The sequence below is a fragment of the Abramis brama genome, assembly GCF_963993115.1.
Source record: "Abramis brama genome assembly, chromosome: 2".
Classification (NCBI taxonomy): Eukaryota; Metazoa; Chordata; class Actinopteri; order Cypriniformes; family Leuciscidae; genus Abramis; species Abramis brama.
Window position 1 is genome coordinate 33614011 of NC_139964.1, and position 18403 is coordinate 33632413.

General features: G+C 37.2%; 1 protein-coding gene across 3 annotated transcripts in view; it reads right to left on the reverse strand.

Moving 5' to 3' along the window:
- Positions 1-203: 203 nt before the first annotated feature.
- rnf24 (ring finger protein 24) overlaps positions 204-18403 on the reverse strand; it is a 30866-nt gene continuing 12666 nt past the window's right edge. For all 3 annotated transcript variants that reach the window (XM_084094214.1, XM_084094212.1, XM_084094213.1), the window contains 5 exons: positions 16135-16284; positions 10543-10585; positions 10306-10347; positions 5741-5820; positions 204-1222 (listed from right to left, as the gene is read on the reverse strand). In XM_084094214.1, coding sequence (XP_083950340.1) covers positions 1081-1222; positions 5741-5820; positions 10306-10347; positions 10543-10585; positions 16135-16277 — 450 coding nt within the window. In that variant the 5' untranslated portion in view covers positions 16278-16284 and the 3' untranslated portion in view covers positions 204-1080. The remainder of the gene's footprint in view (positions 1223-5740; positions 5821-10305; positions 10348-10542; positions 10586-16134; positions 16285-18403) is intronic.

The window sequence follows — 18403 nt, forward strand, 5'->3', positions numbered from 1 at the left end:
AAGCAGACCGAGACCCATCTCTTCAGCGGTTTCCGTCCGCTTGTTTGGTGCGCACCAGGGTCCGGATGGCAGCGTTCACACTTATTCAAATGAACCGCACTAACAGAGCAATCGCACCACGATTCATTTTAATCGAACCAAACATGCCAAGTGTGAACACACCCTAAGAGTGACAATAGTGGTTTTTTTCTTTTGCTCTTAGCCTTTTTGGTTACTTTAAAATTCTCATCAAATACAGCCTTGAACCCAAAGCTACAGACGTGTGTGTGGGTGTTTGTGTGCATTTAACACAGTCCTCAGTTAAAAAAGCATGTAAAATATAAAGGCGTCCACAGAACACAGATCAAATACTGCTAGGTCACATCCTGACCTTAATAACACAAACTCTGCATTCACATTTGTTTTGGGCACCAGCTAAAGGTCGCAGCGAACCGTATCTACCAATACAGCCATTCTACCGACCGTCACAACACAACAAACAAACAAACATATACATATTGGAGAGCTGCTGTCCCTTTAATATACAGTATAAACATAACCCTCTCTAATGAAAATAATACCAATGGTTTGCTCTGTGGCTCTGTGTACATCAACTAAAAAAAGTTTTAAATCATAAAAATATAAAACAAGATCTTGCTACTACCACAAGCAACTAAATTTGAGTTTAGTGTAAAGTGCTTGTTAAAAAAAAACTGTTAAAAAAGTAGTTTTTTGTTTTTAATGTAATTTTTTTTTAGTCCTTGTATTTTTTACCTCTCACTGGTGTCCTCAAAAAAAGTGCTTTGGTGTGGAACGGTTACTTTAAACATGGCTTGACCATGTAAACTTAATTCTTCTTCATTATCCCACAGGAAAAGAAGCTAAACCCAAATAAGACGGATGGAGTAAATCATCTATTATTGTAATTTGGAAAAAAATTCGTTATAAAGCCACCAAGGCAGGAAAGGAACATATGCAGGTCACAGGTCACCGTGACTCCGGGAACAAATCCTGCGGTCTGTCCTTGGATATGAGCGTGTACCTGTACGGGAGGGAGTGTGAAGGTAGTGGTGGTCATATTTTTAGGAGAAAGAGGAGGGGCTACACTAGGTTCTCCACCCCGGGCAGAGGCTGTGGTGTTGGGGGCACAGGCTCGGACATGCTCTGCTGCTGCGCCAGCTGTAAGACGGGCATGTTGCACAGCGGGCATACCTTCCTCACCTCCAGCCATTTGATAAGGCACCTGAGAGAGACACAGAGACAATGTGGAAGATGAAAGGCAATCTAGATAACATTATGCTTAAAAATTCCCAGATCACAGCAGAGTACGTGAAACTGCCCACTACAAACAGGCTCCACTAACCCGAACTAATACTGGTAGCAAGTCAAAAGTGATCTCATTTGATATTTCATGGCTGGTTGTGTTGGCGAAGCTGGGCGTCTCCTTGCAGGAAGCCCATGTGGAATGTGAGATTGAATCTCGGGTTAGTCTGAGTGAGATGTTGGCATTTCTCTGATGAATTATTCACTGTAAGCACAGTTCTATTTTAGGCCGTGTTGGTCCCATCAGGTACACAAACAGATCTATGATACAGAAGTCTACATTTAACCACTGACAGCCTGGATGTAGGGATTTTTAGGGATTTGACTAAGGTATAACATAAGAGTAAGTTTCTTTTCTCTGTCTGTATTTCAGTAACAGTCCATAATAATCATTATGCAACCTTATACAGTGATGGGAATAACGGCGTTATAAATAAACGGCATTATTTTTTTCAGTAACGAGTAATTAAACGAATTACTGTTTCCCATGTTACAACGCCATTGCCGTTACTGGCAGTAAAATGCGGCGTTACTATAATTGAGCTCACTGAAGCGGTTTTCATCCGAGTAGGCTCTCTCTCAGCCATAGGACCTGCAACGTTTTTTCTCTGGTGTGTGTGTGTGCGTTTATGAGGCCGGACTGGACAAAAGCAAAGTGAACGCCGACAGTGCGCAAGAGAGACCGAGAGAGACCGAGCATTATATAGTTTACACATTTCAGCATTAGAATAATCTCTGAAGCCTATTGGTATCATCTGAAACGTTTTAATTAGTTTATATGGTTCTAAAAATAAAACCCAAAAATAACCTACAGGGAACGTTCCCAGAAAACATCTTTGTTTGGCCGGTTGTGAATACATGCGGCAAACACGCCTATAATTTGGCTTAAATAACCTCTGATGATGACGTTCTCTGTAGGTTATAAAAATAAACCCCCAAAATATTATATTTTATTATTATTATTATTATTATTTATTTTGGCACATTGTTCAGTATTATACTGAGAGCACTTCTTGTTAAATTGTTTATTTTTGTGAGAAAGAAAATACTTCAAGTAGGCTACCGTACGTCTACCAGTTGTGAAGTTGTGTGACAGTTTTATCATTTTAATTTGCACTACAAAGACTGCATTTTATAAATTTTTGGTACATTTCTTAAGCATAATTTATTTTTAGACTTATTTGTTGGCCAGTTGTAGTCTGTGCAATAAATATTAAAAAGTTCTAAACCATCTATTTATCCACTATAGTAGCCTAATGATAATTACAATAATATATTGAATTTAACAGGTGTCTCTCATATTGTCCCACAGCAACATTAAAATAGTGTAGATTAGTGTACAATGTTTTATAATAACAATTTATTCTATTTAGTGTCCATTTCTTTCATTTAACATATTTAAAACTGCAGTCCGTAGCTTTTCCTCTTTGTCGCCATCTCTGTTTGAAATCTGCAATTGCAGTCATTCGCGGAATTATCAACTTTACGCGAGTTGTGCCTCGACACAGCACAGCGCGGATGAACACAATGTTTTGAGTAGAACGTGTCTCTCCGTCACCGCGCCGTTGTGGATACTGTCATTCAGAATCACAGATTATACTTTTTGGAAGTATGACCAACATTCACCGGAATTTTTTAACCGGAGTTTTCACCGGAAAATGTCATCTGAACAAGTAAGTAACATCCACTTTTGTTCTGACCAACTAAGGGGAAATAAGCATTGCAGTAAATCGTGCTGCTTAAATCTAACGATCGCTTATCATATCACGTAAAACCGCGCAAATTATACTTTGTTCTCAAATTGTTAATGTTAACAACATCAGCATTGCGTGACTACATTTAATGCCCTTCCGATATTTATCCTTGTTTTCACATGGGCCCGGTTGCAGTCTCTTTTATTCTGTAGCCACTCCGAAGTCCGAAGTCTTTTGCATTTTGCAACGGGTGAATCTCCAGTTGTCACTGGTGATTGTCATTTGAACCTTTCTGGATCCGCCATCAAATTAATAAGTTTAATTATATCAAGTGCTGTGAGAAAAGGCTATAAATCTCCACCTCCAACATCCTCACACGCAACATAGCCTACTAGCCGAGACATCTTCTTTATGTGTACAGAAGTGACGTAATGACGCAAAGACATGCTCGAATTTCCCACGGAAATCCACCAGTACCACTGGAATTAAAAACATTATTACAAGCTTACCGTTTTGAATCGAGCTCAAGCAAGCAGATAGTTTTGAACACTGGCTGGTTATGTACTTGCTCAAACATTTATTTTGGATAATTTTGAACCCAAAAAAGTTACGGACTGGAGCTTTAATATTGGGGGGATCCAAGTTACATGACACATTTGAACATTTAAAAAAAAAAAGTAACTCAATAGTTACTTTCCCTGTTAATTAGTTACTTTTATAATGATGTGATTCAGTTACTAACTCAGTTACTATTTGTGAGAAGTAACTAGTAACTATATCTAATTAAATTTTTAAAGTAACATGCCCAACACTGCTTATATATATATATACTGAACCATGCTGATTGAGGAAAACCCTGCTGAAAATCAATACATACATAGTACATACAAACTGTTTGTGTTCTGTCCTTTATTAATAGTTCAAATGCATTTAGTTTTAGTATACTTTTTTCTCCTCTACAGAATCGTGTGGTAAGACAATATGAGATGAATTGTATGGGGATTCTTAATAGGAATAATCTGCTGCAACTCAAAGCCAACATCATACAGCGTGACTTGCAAATGATATGCATCATGACGTAGTGTCACATTATATTAGGTTTCATGTAGTGTCTATTAATTTTCATCAGCTGGCACCCTTGTGGCATAACTATGACACTACAAGCTTCTAATGCATAAAATTGTTGCATAAAATTATTAACTATTAATATTATTAATATTAATTATTAACAGTTAATAATAATAAATAAATATAATTATATAGCATTTAATATATATATATGGAGGGTCTAAAACTCCGGAGTAGTGTGTGGACGGCAGGCATAACCGTAGCAAAAGTTATGCGTTTTAATATGTAAATGCACTAGTGTAAACGTAGGTATCCCACAGTCTGCTAGGGGAAACCAATGCTCTCGAGCCAAATATGGTTGTGAGTACATGGCTCGACGGCAGGAAAAAAAATAAACCAAACAACTTTTTATATATATATATATATATATATATATATATAATAAAAGGTAGTGTGTCGATTCAATTAAAAATCCACATATCACATATTTTTAAATATTACATAATTCATTGAAGCCTGTTTGTCATGTATAATACACCGACCAATCGCCATCTGGCACAGCAACTTCAAATTTCATTGGACAATGTGAAGTGGAGCGGTAATTTTCCGGTCATTTATAAATAAATCGTTTGAAAATTACATGGACAGACGAATTTACATTTATGAAGCGATCTGAATCTGTGTCGTTGAACTAATGGATGTTAATTGACTACAAAGCACTGCACAAAACCAGCACCAAAAGTAGCATTAATGGTAAGTATAGAATTCAAGTCACTTATATTTAGTCTATATTGATACACCGTTTACCATTTGATGAAACTATCATAGTTTGTTAAATGAAGCCCAGGCCTACAGGCCTATTATGTGATGTGTACAACAACACGCGAAAGGTTGACTTTATTATTTTAACATTTTTGATAATTTTGCAGCAATAGTATAATAGTACAGTACTACTGGTCAGAAATGTGCACATACATTACTATTTTTATATAGTATTATGCGTATATAGTATTTTATACAGTATTTATATTATCCTTACGCGCATCAAGCCTGCATTTATTTGATAAAAAATACAGAAATAAATGATTACAATTTAAAATAATGTTTTTCTATTTTAATATACTTTTTAATATTATTTATTTTACATTGGAGCCCCTGCCCCTGAGGAACTCTCGGCACGTCCCTGGTTCCTGGAGAAGCAAACTAAAATGTTGAAATGTTTAAAAAGAACAAAGAGCTCCCAACCCCTCTGATAAGTGTCCAAGCATTACTCTGACATTTACTTTGGCATTTACTGACATACAGCCCAGTGCAAATGTTTCATAAAGGGGCGAATGAGAAGATGGGTGAGTCAGACACATTTCAACTAGATCAATTTCAGAGCACAGTTATCCAGCACTCTTGAAACCATGGCATGTAACACTGCAAATTTGTATTGAGGTTAATGTTTTAAGGGGGTGTAATTGATGACATCTATGCCACTAGCAGAATCAGAATGCCTTTTTCAAGTGTCCAACACGACCTGTCTGCCACTGTTCGTCAAACAGGTAATCCAACCTCAAATTATAATGTTATAATGTTATTAGAATAGAATCAGACTGCAAAACTTAGTTTGGAGCTGCTAGTGGTGCAGACATTTTCCTATTTTAGAAAGCAACATATGCCAGGGCACTCACTTTCTGTGAAAGGCATGTTTACATGGGCAGATTCCCAACTCATCTTTCTGCTTGAATTCCTCCAAACACACCGCACAAATCTGGAGAGAGAAAACAATAAATTCCAATGAACACAGATAAAATGTTTAAATATAAACATTTGTCTTCAAAGAAGACAACACTTCCATTAAATAGGCTACACTTGTCTCAACATGCCATTACAAGCAATGGATGTTATCACCTTCAAAGATCAGTGAGACAGAAAGACATGTTGTAATGCTGTATTCATTCAGGAAATGGTCTACACTCAAGAAGTTTCCTTTGTAATCTAGCAGTGAAGTTTACCAGGTCGGGGTGCAGATATGGCCTTTCATCTAGGGGAAAAAATAAAATCTAGATCTGGTTCTGTAAAAGCCAAACTAAACACTTTGATTAACGACCTGTTATCTGACCTCACATCAGACAGTGGAATTTTGTGAACATTTGGACGTAATTAAATGGTGATGTAATCTAGAGGTAGGCAAAATATATAAGGCTGACGGGTACTAGCTAGGTTGATAAAGTAGTTATTCAAATTCAGATGAATGTATAAGAAGATGACAAAGTGAAATGAGGTAAAGCCGAAAAGGCGAGACAGGGTGTTTCAAGGTAAACAACAGATTAAACCAGTGCTTAACTGATGCAAACAATGCTGGAAATGTGCATGAAATGATGTCCAAAAAAAGCATAAAATATATATAAATTGTTTTTCACAACATTTTACAACATTGCGTTGCAGTCAGGTAACATAGCAGTATATTTTAAAAATGCTTTAGAAACCAATAATATAACCTAAAAATAAAACAATATAACCTAAGTATTATTTTTTTTTAAAGTACTTTAAGTATTCTCAAAATATGGTGTGACATTTTACTAAAAAACAAACATTAGTTAACATTAGTTAATGCACTGTGAACTAACAAACAAACAATGAACAGCTGTTTTTATTAACTAACATTAACAAAGATTAATAAATACTGTAACAAATGTATTGCTCATTGTTAGTTCATGTTAGTTAATGCATTAACTAATGGACCTTATTGTTAAGTGTTACCAATAAAATAAAACCCTGACTACAGGGTTAAGATACTTCAAGTGAAAAATTATATATAAAAAAAACTAAATTAACATCCGCTATAATTCACAATTTAAATGTGTTTATAATACCTTGCTAGAATAATTCATAATGCAAGTGAAAGTTAAAACAGATAGCTCATATTATCTAGGACATCTTTCCAGAACTCTGCACAAATTAAATATTTCATTAACCTTGCTGACAGCAAATAAAGGAGAAGGGAAATGCACAACTAGTAATTGTAAGAGAACAAAAGGGGTTTTGGACAAATGTGCCTGGACACAAGGGTGTCTGTCACAACAGATATTTACTGTTCTGTGTGTGTATCATAAAACAAGATACAGTCCTAGTGCTTTAGGTGTCATTGACCCTGACCAGGGGGTGGTCAGCGAATTATCGAGACACAATGGTTCTGTGTTTGAGATGAGCGAGACTGTGAGAATAAGAAATTGTCTGTTGAATACACACTGTTGGGTTTTGTCAGGAAAGAATGGCATTCACGGGGCCAACAAGGGACAGAATACGCCCATGTGTGAATGTCTCTTCATAACACAAAACATGTAGCTGCATCCAACAAAAAAACAAAACAGACACTGCCTTTACTTCACTACTGTTTTATACTCCAAGCAAGGCCAATCTGTTTATAATCAATCAACCAACCAGGCCAGTGTCCTTCCTATCAGAATAGTGCATAACAGTGATGGTATGCCATTGAACCATCATGCATTTCTATTTTATTAACATCCTGGTCCTCTATTTGCTTCCCTCTGTTAGGCTTCTGAATTGAAAGGACCACCTCAGAAGTTCAAACGTGACTCCCCACTGTCTTTTTTAACAAACAGAAATAAACCTTCATAAGCATTGCTCAGTCCATTTCACGCTGCCGCTCTCGTCTGTTTGATCTCTCACCTAGAGACCTGCAGCTACGCGAAGTATTATAAAACACGAACCGTGCAGTTTTATTTACGACTGTTTCACTGCGGTGGAATTACGCACAATATATCTTTCTCACTGACGCTGTGATATTTATGTCCATGCTGTTCTCACTGGTTGCCATCTGAGGATCCATATCTTGGCAACTGTCTGGCACATATGCTAGTTTTCTGCACCAGTGTGTTTGCATATCAATCATCCATGCATAAGCTCTACCGTACGTGTATGTCTGTATATTATCAGGGTACTTAATGTTTCGAGAGATGAGATTATATTCACTCGTCTCGGGCTGAAGGCCGCTGTTTCTAATGTGAGATCAAGGACAGTTGATAGAGCGGTGTGAGGCTGTATAATTCTGCTCATGAAGTCAGACAGATCACCTTTCTAACTCATGGGGGCTTGAACTTAAAAGCCAAGGCCACATGCTGTGGTCGGAAACTCCTTAATTCAATGTAGAATCTAGTGAAGTGAATCTAGTTAAAATGGATTGTTTACCCATTTTTTTTTTATTATTGCTCACCATCAAGAAGAAAGTGTATTTATTTGTCAGTGGGGGAAAAAAATATTGGACCCTATGACTTTTTTTTTCTTTTCTTTTTTCTTGGGCATGCTTTATACTAGGTGGCCTTAAAAGGTTAGTTCACCCAAAAATGAAAATTCTGTCATTAATTACTCCCCCCTCATGTTGTTCCAAACCCATAAGATCTTCTGAACACAAATTAATATATTTTTGATGAAATCCGAGAGCTTTCTGATCCCCCATAGACAGCAACGTTATTGCAACTTTCAAGGTCCAGAAAGGTAGTAACAATCATAACATTGTTTTTGTGTGCACAGAATGGAGAGACCAGTGAGCTTGTAGTTCGGCCCCCACCCCTTCCTTCTTGTCTGAGCACATATGCAAGTGCAATCCCGAAATACCAGTACAGACGTGAGGAATGTTATAGAAATGTATTTTCAGTTTCACAAATGCCCTATGAAACATTGCAAGATTTGTTGACAAATCTCAGTGTTATTACTGTCAATATTTTTATTTTCATCATCAATATAAAAAATTGAAACTAAGAAAACTGAGAAATAATGCCTGTAATGTATTTTATGCCTTTATTTTAAATAAAATTAGTTGCATATTGTGGTCACACTTTAGATTAGGGTCCAATTCTCACGATTAACTAACTATTAACTACATTTTGCCACAATAATCTCATAATTACTGCTTAATAATAGTTAGTAAGGTAGTTGTTAAGTTTAGGTATTGGGTAGGATTAAGGGATGTAGAATATGGTCATGCAGAACATGCGCTTTATAAGTACTTATAAACAGCCAAGATCCTAGTAATATGCATGCTAATAAGCAGCTAGTTAATAGTGAGAATTGGACTCTAAACTAAAGTGTTATGAACTGTACATTTGTGATATTTCGATAATTTCTATATATCATTCAGCCCTAGATGGAAACACCTGCAAATGTGGAAATGGTAACATCTTTGGGGGTCGGGGAAAGCAAGTATCAGGCTCATGGATGAAAGTGTTTCCCAAAAGCTATTTGTGAAAAAAGTCAATATCAACTATAAAACCTTGAGTCTGACAAATGAGTGTCATGACTGCTGGCAAAAAAACATGTAGAATACCATAAAAAACTGTGCTTACAAGTGCGGATGACATTTGCTTGGCACTTCTTGGGCAGTGCTAACACATTTCGGGCAATGTTTCAAAAGAAATGACTAATATTAAATCACTGACAGCGCTGTTAATATTAATGACATTTCTAGCACTTCTAGTGTTGGATAAAAATACAGTGGCTGTGAGAACTTTGTGTTCTTTACCCAGATAAAATGTTGAACAGAGTTGCTGTTGAACAAACTTGCACCATGCATAAAACTTGCAATTGCTGTTGTATCAAATGCAAATAAAAATAAATAACAAAGCCAGACGTGACACGAGGATGAGCTTTCCAACAAAACATAACTCAGTTCAGCACAACACAATGCTGCTATTGTTTTGCTTAAAGATTACATGGTGTTCATGCACATCCACAGCCAGAAGAGAAATATTACCGTTTGGTTAAAATAGCTGCTTGAATATCCAGCTTTAGCCATGATGCTAAAAATATAACTACCTAAAAGTAGAAACTATTCCTTGACAATGAGCTCTTATTAGAAACCGAAATGGGGAGAAAGGGCTTCAGGAAATTCCAGGAGAGTTTGAGCTTTCAACATGAGCATTGGTGTCCTCACACCTCAATACTGTCGCTACCATTTCATTAGCACTCACATATGAAGTCAGTCTAGCCTATTAGCACTAGCAAAATTATAGTGGTCATGTACGAACTGGTGAAGGTTAAACGTCATACGCTCATGCTATTATTAAACATGAAGAGAGTGAAACTCAAAGATGTCCTTTAAATCTCATATGCCACATATCAGCACATATTTAACCTCTTGCCTGAAACATCAAGTAAATGATTGGCCACAAAAAAATTAAATAAATAAATTATAATGATAATTTCTGCACAGCTGGATGAAAGGAGGAACTCCTACCTCATGCAAGTTTAATTCTTTGACTTTTTCCTTTTGAATAACCTGTAAATGAAAAAATAACTTAATTAGTAATTAATATATTTAGAGTAAGACTCTAGAGTATCACATTTTGGAGACTGAAACGTTTGAAATTGCATGAAAAAGTAACAGAAACCCTCACATTCACACCCAATTTGAATCATGCAGTAAATAATGTACATTTATACAATACAGTAAAGTGTTTGAATAGCAGCTTACCTGCTTGTATGCATAGAGCTCTTTGTGTGCCTGGTGCCGTAACCTAGGCAAAAAAAATCTTTGTTTTAGTTCAGAGAGTGACAACATTTTCAACATTTTGTTGGAGAGACAATCATGATACCAAACTATATACAAACAAAGGCCAAAATCATTGAGTTAAACCATGATACTAAACACAGACCATTTTAAATTCCAATGGGTATTGTTGGGTGTGAAAAAATGCATTGTGCTTCTGGACCTCTGTTTATATATTCCAGCTTTATAGTGTCAATCCATGCCTGGATCTTATTTTTCAGTCACAATTTGACAAATTGTAGCCTTCAGTCCCCATAAGGCATAACTTTAGCTGTGCTGATCATTTAAAAAGCTTTAAAAAAAACAAAAAAACAACCTGATTCACATATTTCATATAAAGTGTATTTTGATGTGTTGCTAAGTTACATTTTTCACTGGATGCCACCAAAGTATAAATTGTATCCACTACATTTGAGCTTAATCACAAAATCAATCTGCTAAATACATTGCCATCCACTTTCAAATGACTTTTCACATCTCGTTTTAACTTCCTCTCCTTTGACATTGGCTGCGTCCAGTTCTAGCAGTGCTTTGAGCTGCCTTGGTATGTTTAAACTATCTTTAGAGTCTTTCAGGGAGATTTAGGTCTTGTATTGTCTCATTAAGCTTGACCAGACTTTAACAGCCTGTCTGAACCAAACTGCCCACACCGCTGCACTGCTTTACCGAGTGTGACTGTCAGACCGGTGCCAGACCCTTTAAAATTACTATATACAGATACGCTTGGCATGAACTCAAGAAGTGGAGGCAGCCAAGCAATGAACAGTCCACACTGAACACTATTTTGATCTTGAGCAAGTGGGTGTGTCACAGAGAGAGAGAGAGAGAGAGAGAGAGAGAGAGAGAGAGAGAGAGAGAGAGAGAGAGAGAGAGAGAGAGAGAGGGGAACCTTGATGGAAAATAACTGGAATGTGTCAGGCATGATGGAAGAGTCTCTAGTGTAAGAAAAAGGCTATTTAAGGAAAACCAGCAAACGCTATACACTATGTTTAGCCTCAAGCTTATTTTATGTTCGTAGGGTTGTTAGAACATTAGTAATAGTCCAGTAATAGTAGCTTTAGAAGACATTCATCTTGGCCTTTTATGATTGTTTGTTTTTCTGAAATCCTTTATATTAAATTCTATGGAAGCTATGACAATTAATTCAGCAACAACAACAAACAACAGTATTTCAGACCTGACCAATATTACTTCCTGTACTAAGGAAAGGCACAAGTTAACAAAACATACAATATTGCAGTATCTTACAATCACATCCAGAAATTAATATAGTTCATTAAAGATAAGATTTATTCAGAAAAGTCTCAAGGGAAAAGAGAGTTGGATAGATGTGAAAAAAAAAAAAAAAATGAGAGAAGCTGACATTCCGAAAGAGACCAGCAGGTAAAGGAGCAGATACTCCCTTTGGAGGAATTTAGAGGTGAGGAAGAGTGATTTATGGGTACTTCGGGACATTTTTTGTGATTTATACTGATTTATTGATATATATATAAATATTCAACAACAAACCACTAATGTTAATGCCTAAAAGGCAGAACAGTTTTTGCATTTAAAAGGTCTAGAGACAGTTTTTTTTAAAGTTGAATTTTTTAACTTAAGCGCTGTGTTTTTAGAATGCTGTGTCATGAGTACGATATTGCAAAATACACGAGTACAACACACCTGTCTAGCGCAGTGGAATGCAAAAAAAAGTTCTGTGTGAACTGTTCAGTTCTAAAGTCTGTTGTGGCCGGATGAAAGTAGTCATCATGGACTATTCATTCTTCAAAGCAAAAGTATGATCACCACGTGAAGGGATTGCAAAATATCAAGATATTTATGTTGCTAAATCGGCTAGTCATCTCTCAGTCTACTTCCTGACCTGGGCTAGGTGAAGATGAACTGTTGTTTGACAAACTACAGGCAGTAATGATTTCTAACGCACCATTAGGCAGGCGTTACAATTCATCAGGTTGAAAACCACCTTGTGACCATTTCCCTGCATTGTAATATAACTGGTACAGCTATTAATGTCACACTGAGTGCTCAATCTCACACGTGTGTGTGAATTTCGATATTCTTCCCATGAGGATGACTGTGCCAGACAAACAACCACCCACCCACCCCTTTTCTTCTCTAAGTGCGTGTTCGCCAGTCACAGGGGCATTTCACATTTGTGTGTCGGAGCTGGTGCATGGCTGCTACGTGCGACTACGCGTGTTTGCTCAGAATCACGACGTCCTTCACAGGTCCACTTGAGCTCACGACTCCCTCATCTTTCACATTGAAAATCCACACAGTCGCACGACTCTACAATCTGGTGGTCCTTGATTCAAGTCTTTGATGTTCATGATAAAAAAGCGGTTTAATTCAACAACTAAAGAGGTCAAGAGATCATCTGCACAGATCTCAATCATTTCATCACGATTTTAAAACAAAAGCATGTTTTACACTAAAGTCCCTGCTGGGAAGACCAACTTTGTGCTTGTCTAGCTGGTGGACTGGTGTAGCCAAAACTAGTTGGTTTAGTTAGCTGAAGGAATAGTTTCACCCACAAAGGAAAATTCTGTCATTATTTACTCCCATTATAATTTCATAAACCATACAACATCTACATGGAACACAAAGAAAAGTTTTTGAATAATGTGCTGGTCATCTTTTTCAATGCATGCATTTAAAATGACATGGGACTGGAGCATTCGAGTTTTCAAACTATAAAAGTATGGTAACACTTAAAAATAAGGTTTAATTTGTTAATGCATTAATTTGAACTAACAATGAGCAATACTGTATATTATTACAGAATTGATTAACCTTTATTAATGTTAGTTAATAAAAATGTTCATGTTCATGTTAGTTCACAGTGCATTAACTAATGTAAACAAATGAAAACTTATTGTAAAGTGTTCCCAAAAGTATCTTACTTGTGGTCCATACAATTATATTCCAAATCTTTTGAAGCCTGTTTGGTGTAGAAAAGGCTGAAGTCTATATAGTCTTTTTTTCATTTTGGACTTGACATTCCCAGTCCTTAGAAGAAAGTCATATAGGTTAGGAATGACAAGAGTTCAAATAAATTACATAATTTTCATTTCCATTTTTTGGCTGAACTAGTCCAGTAAGAAGCCTGTTGCGGACACAAGCTCACAGATATCCAATGCTGGAGACCAGCATTCAAAACACAGTATATATTGGTCTTCTCAGTAGGGACGTCTCTATCCTGTCAAAAGCAATTGTTAAATGTAAAAAGCTGAGAATAAGCACTCCAGCCTCTTGCCTATTGTTTCAATGATGCTGAAGGTACTGTATATATCGAGGTGAAAAATAGCTTGCTAAAAATATAATGAAAAATGCAGCTAGGTAGAATGGTAGCCTACTATTTCGGTACTTGCTGAAATTGCAATTGTTGTCATTTCCTTTCAGATGTACAGTGGGCCTACTGTACCTAAAAAAACATATTTTTGTAAAAAAAAAAAAACGTGCTTGTGCAGTCATCTAAAACAAATGCAAGTTATTTGGACATTTTGTTATTTAATGCAATGATGTTAATGAATTGTAAGTGTGCCTAAAGTGTCCAAATAGTTTTCAGGGCAATTGTATGCTTGTTTATGTAATGGGGGCATAACAAATGCTTGCTGGTTAATTCAATGAGGAAGTTATGAATATGTGTGATCTAATGCAAGGGAGACTGCATCTTCAGAAGTCTGGAATCTGGGCTAAATACAAACTCTTTTTATAGATGATTTTTCATTCAAGAATCCAGTGTTTTCACTGTTGAGACTAATAATATAAGACTATAAAGGCTACCAATACATGTAGGCCTACACATTTGAAAATACAGTAAGGGGGAGACAAAGTCAAATAAAACAGAACTAGTATATAATAAATGTGAAGGAACTTACCATCTCCCCCACTGGTTAGGCTGAATTTGGATGAGAGCTGCTGGTTCTCACTGTCTTAAGTAAGAGATGCTACACGTTTCAACTGCACGTTAAAGCTACAGTATATATACTGCTAAGAATGACCACATAGCAAATTTGACTGGATAACAGCAGCTCTGTAGCTCATGGAGAATGGAGAGTTTCTTACGCAATAAAGCATCAGTGGTCAGTTTGGTTGTTTTATCATTAGCAGGTTCATTCTCACTAGAAAAGTTAATCAGTGTCCTTCAAGTTATTGAGCAGCCCCTGTAAAGTTCAACCTAACCTTCACACTCTTCATGAAAAGCTTTGTTAGTGCATCGAACACGCACATAAAAACCATTTCAGGCACAAGTAATCAGGATCTTTCTTCAAAATGTCATACTGTGCGTTCACACCGCCGCCGGCGAGAGTGGCAAAATTCGCTCTCGCCGCCCTGCCAACGACGCCGTAGAAAGATGCAGGGACGCTCTGACGTAGATCGAATTACTTGACTGCGTTCTGTGGAATCCTCTCAAGCGGAGGACTTCTAAATTCCGATTGGTTGCCGCCGAACTGCGTCATAGCTCAGAACCATAAAGTTGACCTGACTTCAACTCTTCTCGCCGCTCTCGCCGTCCAAGAAGGGCCGCGCCGGAGCTCGCCGCCGACTCGCATTGAAAATGAATGACTTCCGGCCACTTTGACGCTTTCGCCGGCGGCAGTGTGAACGCACAGATACAGTTACCTTGTTGTCCTTATTATTGTTTTTTAAGGAATGCTGCATTGCAGTGGAGCTGTTCATGCATGTCATAAAGACATGGTTTGCAGACCAACCTTGAAGGCTAATTTGCCATGGTCTCAGTGGAATTTATAGTTTAAACTAATTTCCATTACGGTATGACTGTGTGTAATTTATGTCGTAAATCAAATCAGGAAAGTCTCTTCAAGTAAATGTTAACCGCAGACCTTATTTTACTCATAAATCCAAAACTAAATCCAAATTTCCTGAGGGAACCCATGGCTTAACAAGGCTAATTCTAAGACTAAAAGTGAACATCCCTATTATATATCGAGGAATTCAATGAAGTTGCTCATTTATCCCTACCCTATTAGTGGGCAGCCACTAATAATTAAAGCATGGCTCTGACATTCAGAGTTGGTTCAGCCTTCAAAGTGAGCATGATAAAAGCTGCCCCACATGGAATGGACAAGGTGTGAAGATGAAAGGGAACATCTCTGTTCCACCACCATCTATCAGCTCTCCTCTATCCTCTCATAGAAGTCTTTTAAACTCCCTTCCATTTTCCGTTTTACCTTTGGGCATTGGTGCATTCAACAGTTGTCTAGATAAACATCACTGCACCATGGTTCCAACAACACCCACTTGCACATACTGGGTTGACTGCATTTTTCAAGAATTTCCTAACAAATCATGATGCAAATTACACTTAATTGTGTTAGGCTACAAAACGGAACTGTTGTAATTAAACACCTGAGTGTTTAGGGATTAGATCAAGACGTTCAAACCCTGTAACTGACTGAAGAGGATAAATAAGCAAATGTATGGCATTCTGAGGCTTGTTCAAACACATTCTGCTGCCGCAGCCGCACACATAGAAGAGCCAGGTGGTCTTACCGAATCAGGTAGCAGCAGAAGAGTAGACTGAGGATGAAGACGAAAATGGCTGTCCCAAAGACAACAATGTAGATATTGAGGGGAAGGTTCTGAAACCCTATATTCGGCATCCTGAAAGTGTAATGCTGTAAATCTGAGGTCATGGATAACCTGGTCAGAGAACGAAAGAGAAGAGAGACAAAGGAACATCAGAGAGGCTCATTTATCACAACATTAAATGCTAGTGTAAATGCTAGCAGACCACATGCCCATTAGTCCACCTCAAATCGCAAAAGAAAATAATCACCCTTTCTGCCGATGCACGTATAAGCGTATGTTCTCATCAATATGATTGTGATTTGATATGTGGCTTGGCTTGATTTCTAGACTGTTTCCACAACAACTGCGTATTATACCCAACAACAAACCAATGAATAAACTCATTAATGCCTTAAATTGTGCATTGGGCAGTGCATGTAATATTCCAGTGGAGAGAGCTTGAGAACATTGGTCCTGCAGGAGCCATTAAGCAATACCCACACTGTCTATCTGTGGGAAATTAGTGTTAACTAATCTACTGAGAGTCAGCTCAGCTTTGATTTGGTCTGTTATGAGCATGTTTTTTTTATATTTAATATATTCATTTTCTGACTGGAAAAATAACACAAAATAAACCCTTTCTAACAGAAAGATGAAAAACTTTTCTTGCCAAAACTTAAATTCAGGAATGGTTTAGTCACACTAGAAAGTATTTTGGACACTTAGAATTTTAATTTCAATGTATTAAAAAAAAAACTAAATGCCAAACAAAATGACATTACATTAAAAGAAAGTAAAACAAAAAAGAAGGCCACTGCTTTTTTCCAACATTGTGAGGACCAAATGTTTTTAAAAAAAAAAAGATAATTCACCTTTTTATGCCTATTTTTTTTTTTCTTTTTTTTTCTGACTGTTAACAGTAGTTTCATATTTATGGAGTGATAAAAGGAGCTATTCAAAATCAGTAAAATATTACAATTTAAAAAAATAATAATAATGAGCTTAGATTTCTGTTCTGAAAATGTATGCAAATTAGTGCATATGTATTTAATTAGATAATGACTCATTTCATTATCTAATTAAATTTCAGACAAATTGCAATACAAAACAATTGTTTTAATGTACTATGTTTGATCAACTGGGGAAAGTGTTCTAGTAATATCTATTAAGTATTAGTATTAGTTAAGTATTGAGTATTAGTATTTACACAGTATAAGTATTTTATGTTTTTAAAACATAAAAATGCCAAATGGTTTTTGTGAGCTTTAGGGGTAGGGTTAGGAGATACAGGAGAAAATATCAAAAACTCAATATAAAACAACAAGTATGGCCTACAAGTAATTACAAAGTATTGGAACTAAATAATGGATAATAGATAATAGTATACTACTTACTACTAAATTACTACTTACTACTACTTACTACTACTAAATACAATCTTGATTTAAAGGGTAACTAAACCCCTGGTCAGAGCCTGACTCCACCCACTGGCAATATTTGAAAAATGCTAGAAAAGTGGGCAGACCCCAGCAGAGATAGAGGGGACGAACCGTGAGCGGGGGGAGGGCGTGCACCTGAGACCCGCTGTCAGACTCTCTAAAATGGAGTGACTCACAGGGTCGCAAGATGACGTAAAGTACATGCATCTGATGAGTTTTATCGAGTTGATGTCAATAGCGCGCGCTCTCTATAGGCATTTTAATATTTTGCCGCTATTTGAAAAAATCCAGTAAAATGCGCAGGCGCGTTTGTCGACCCCAGAGGATTAACTTTAGCCTAACCATAAATTGTGATTATATATATGATCACTCACATCAAGATGCCGCTGCAGTGGCGGAGTCCTCGCAGGAGGAGCAGCGTTTGACACTGCGTCGCTTTTCAGCGCGAGCTGTGTGGAGAAGCCCATTTCCACCTCTATTGCGTTGGAAAAGCAATTCCGCGTAAAATGCAGGTTTCACACTCACGGTCTTCCAGGCCAAGTGCATGCAACCACTGGCGCCTAAGCTATGCAGTCCAGCAGTGCTGTTGCCACTAGCAACACTACACCTACCACTGTACTAAATACAGATAAATCTACGCTAGCTCATCCAAGGGCGTGGTGAGCTCGTACCAAGGGAGGGCGTGGTGAGCTGGAACCTGCCTACGTCACGCAGTACCGCCTACGTCACGCAGTACCGCAACATCCAATAGGAAAATTCAACTGCAGTAGCCACCGTTCAACCTTAAGAGGGCAGCACTCAGACGTTTTTAC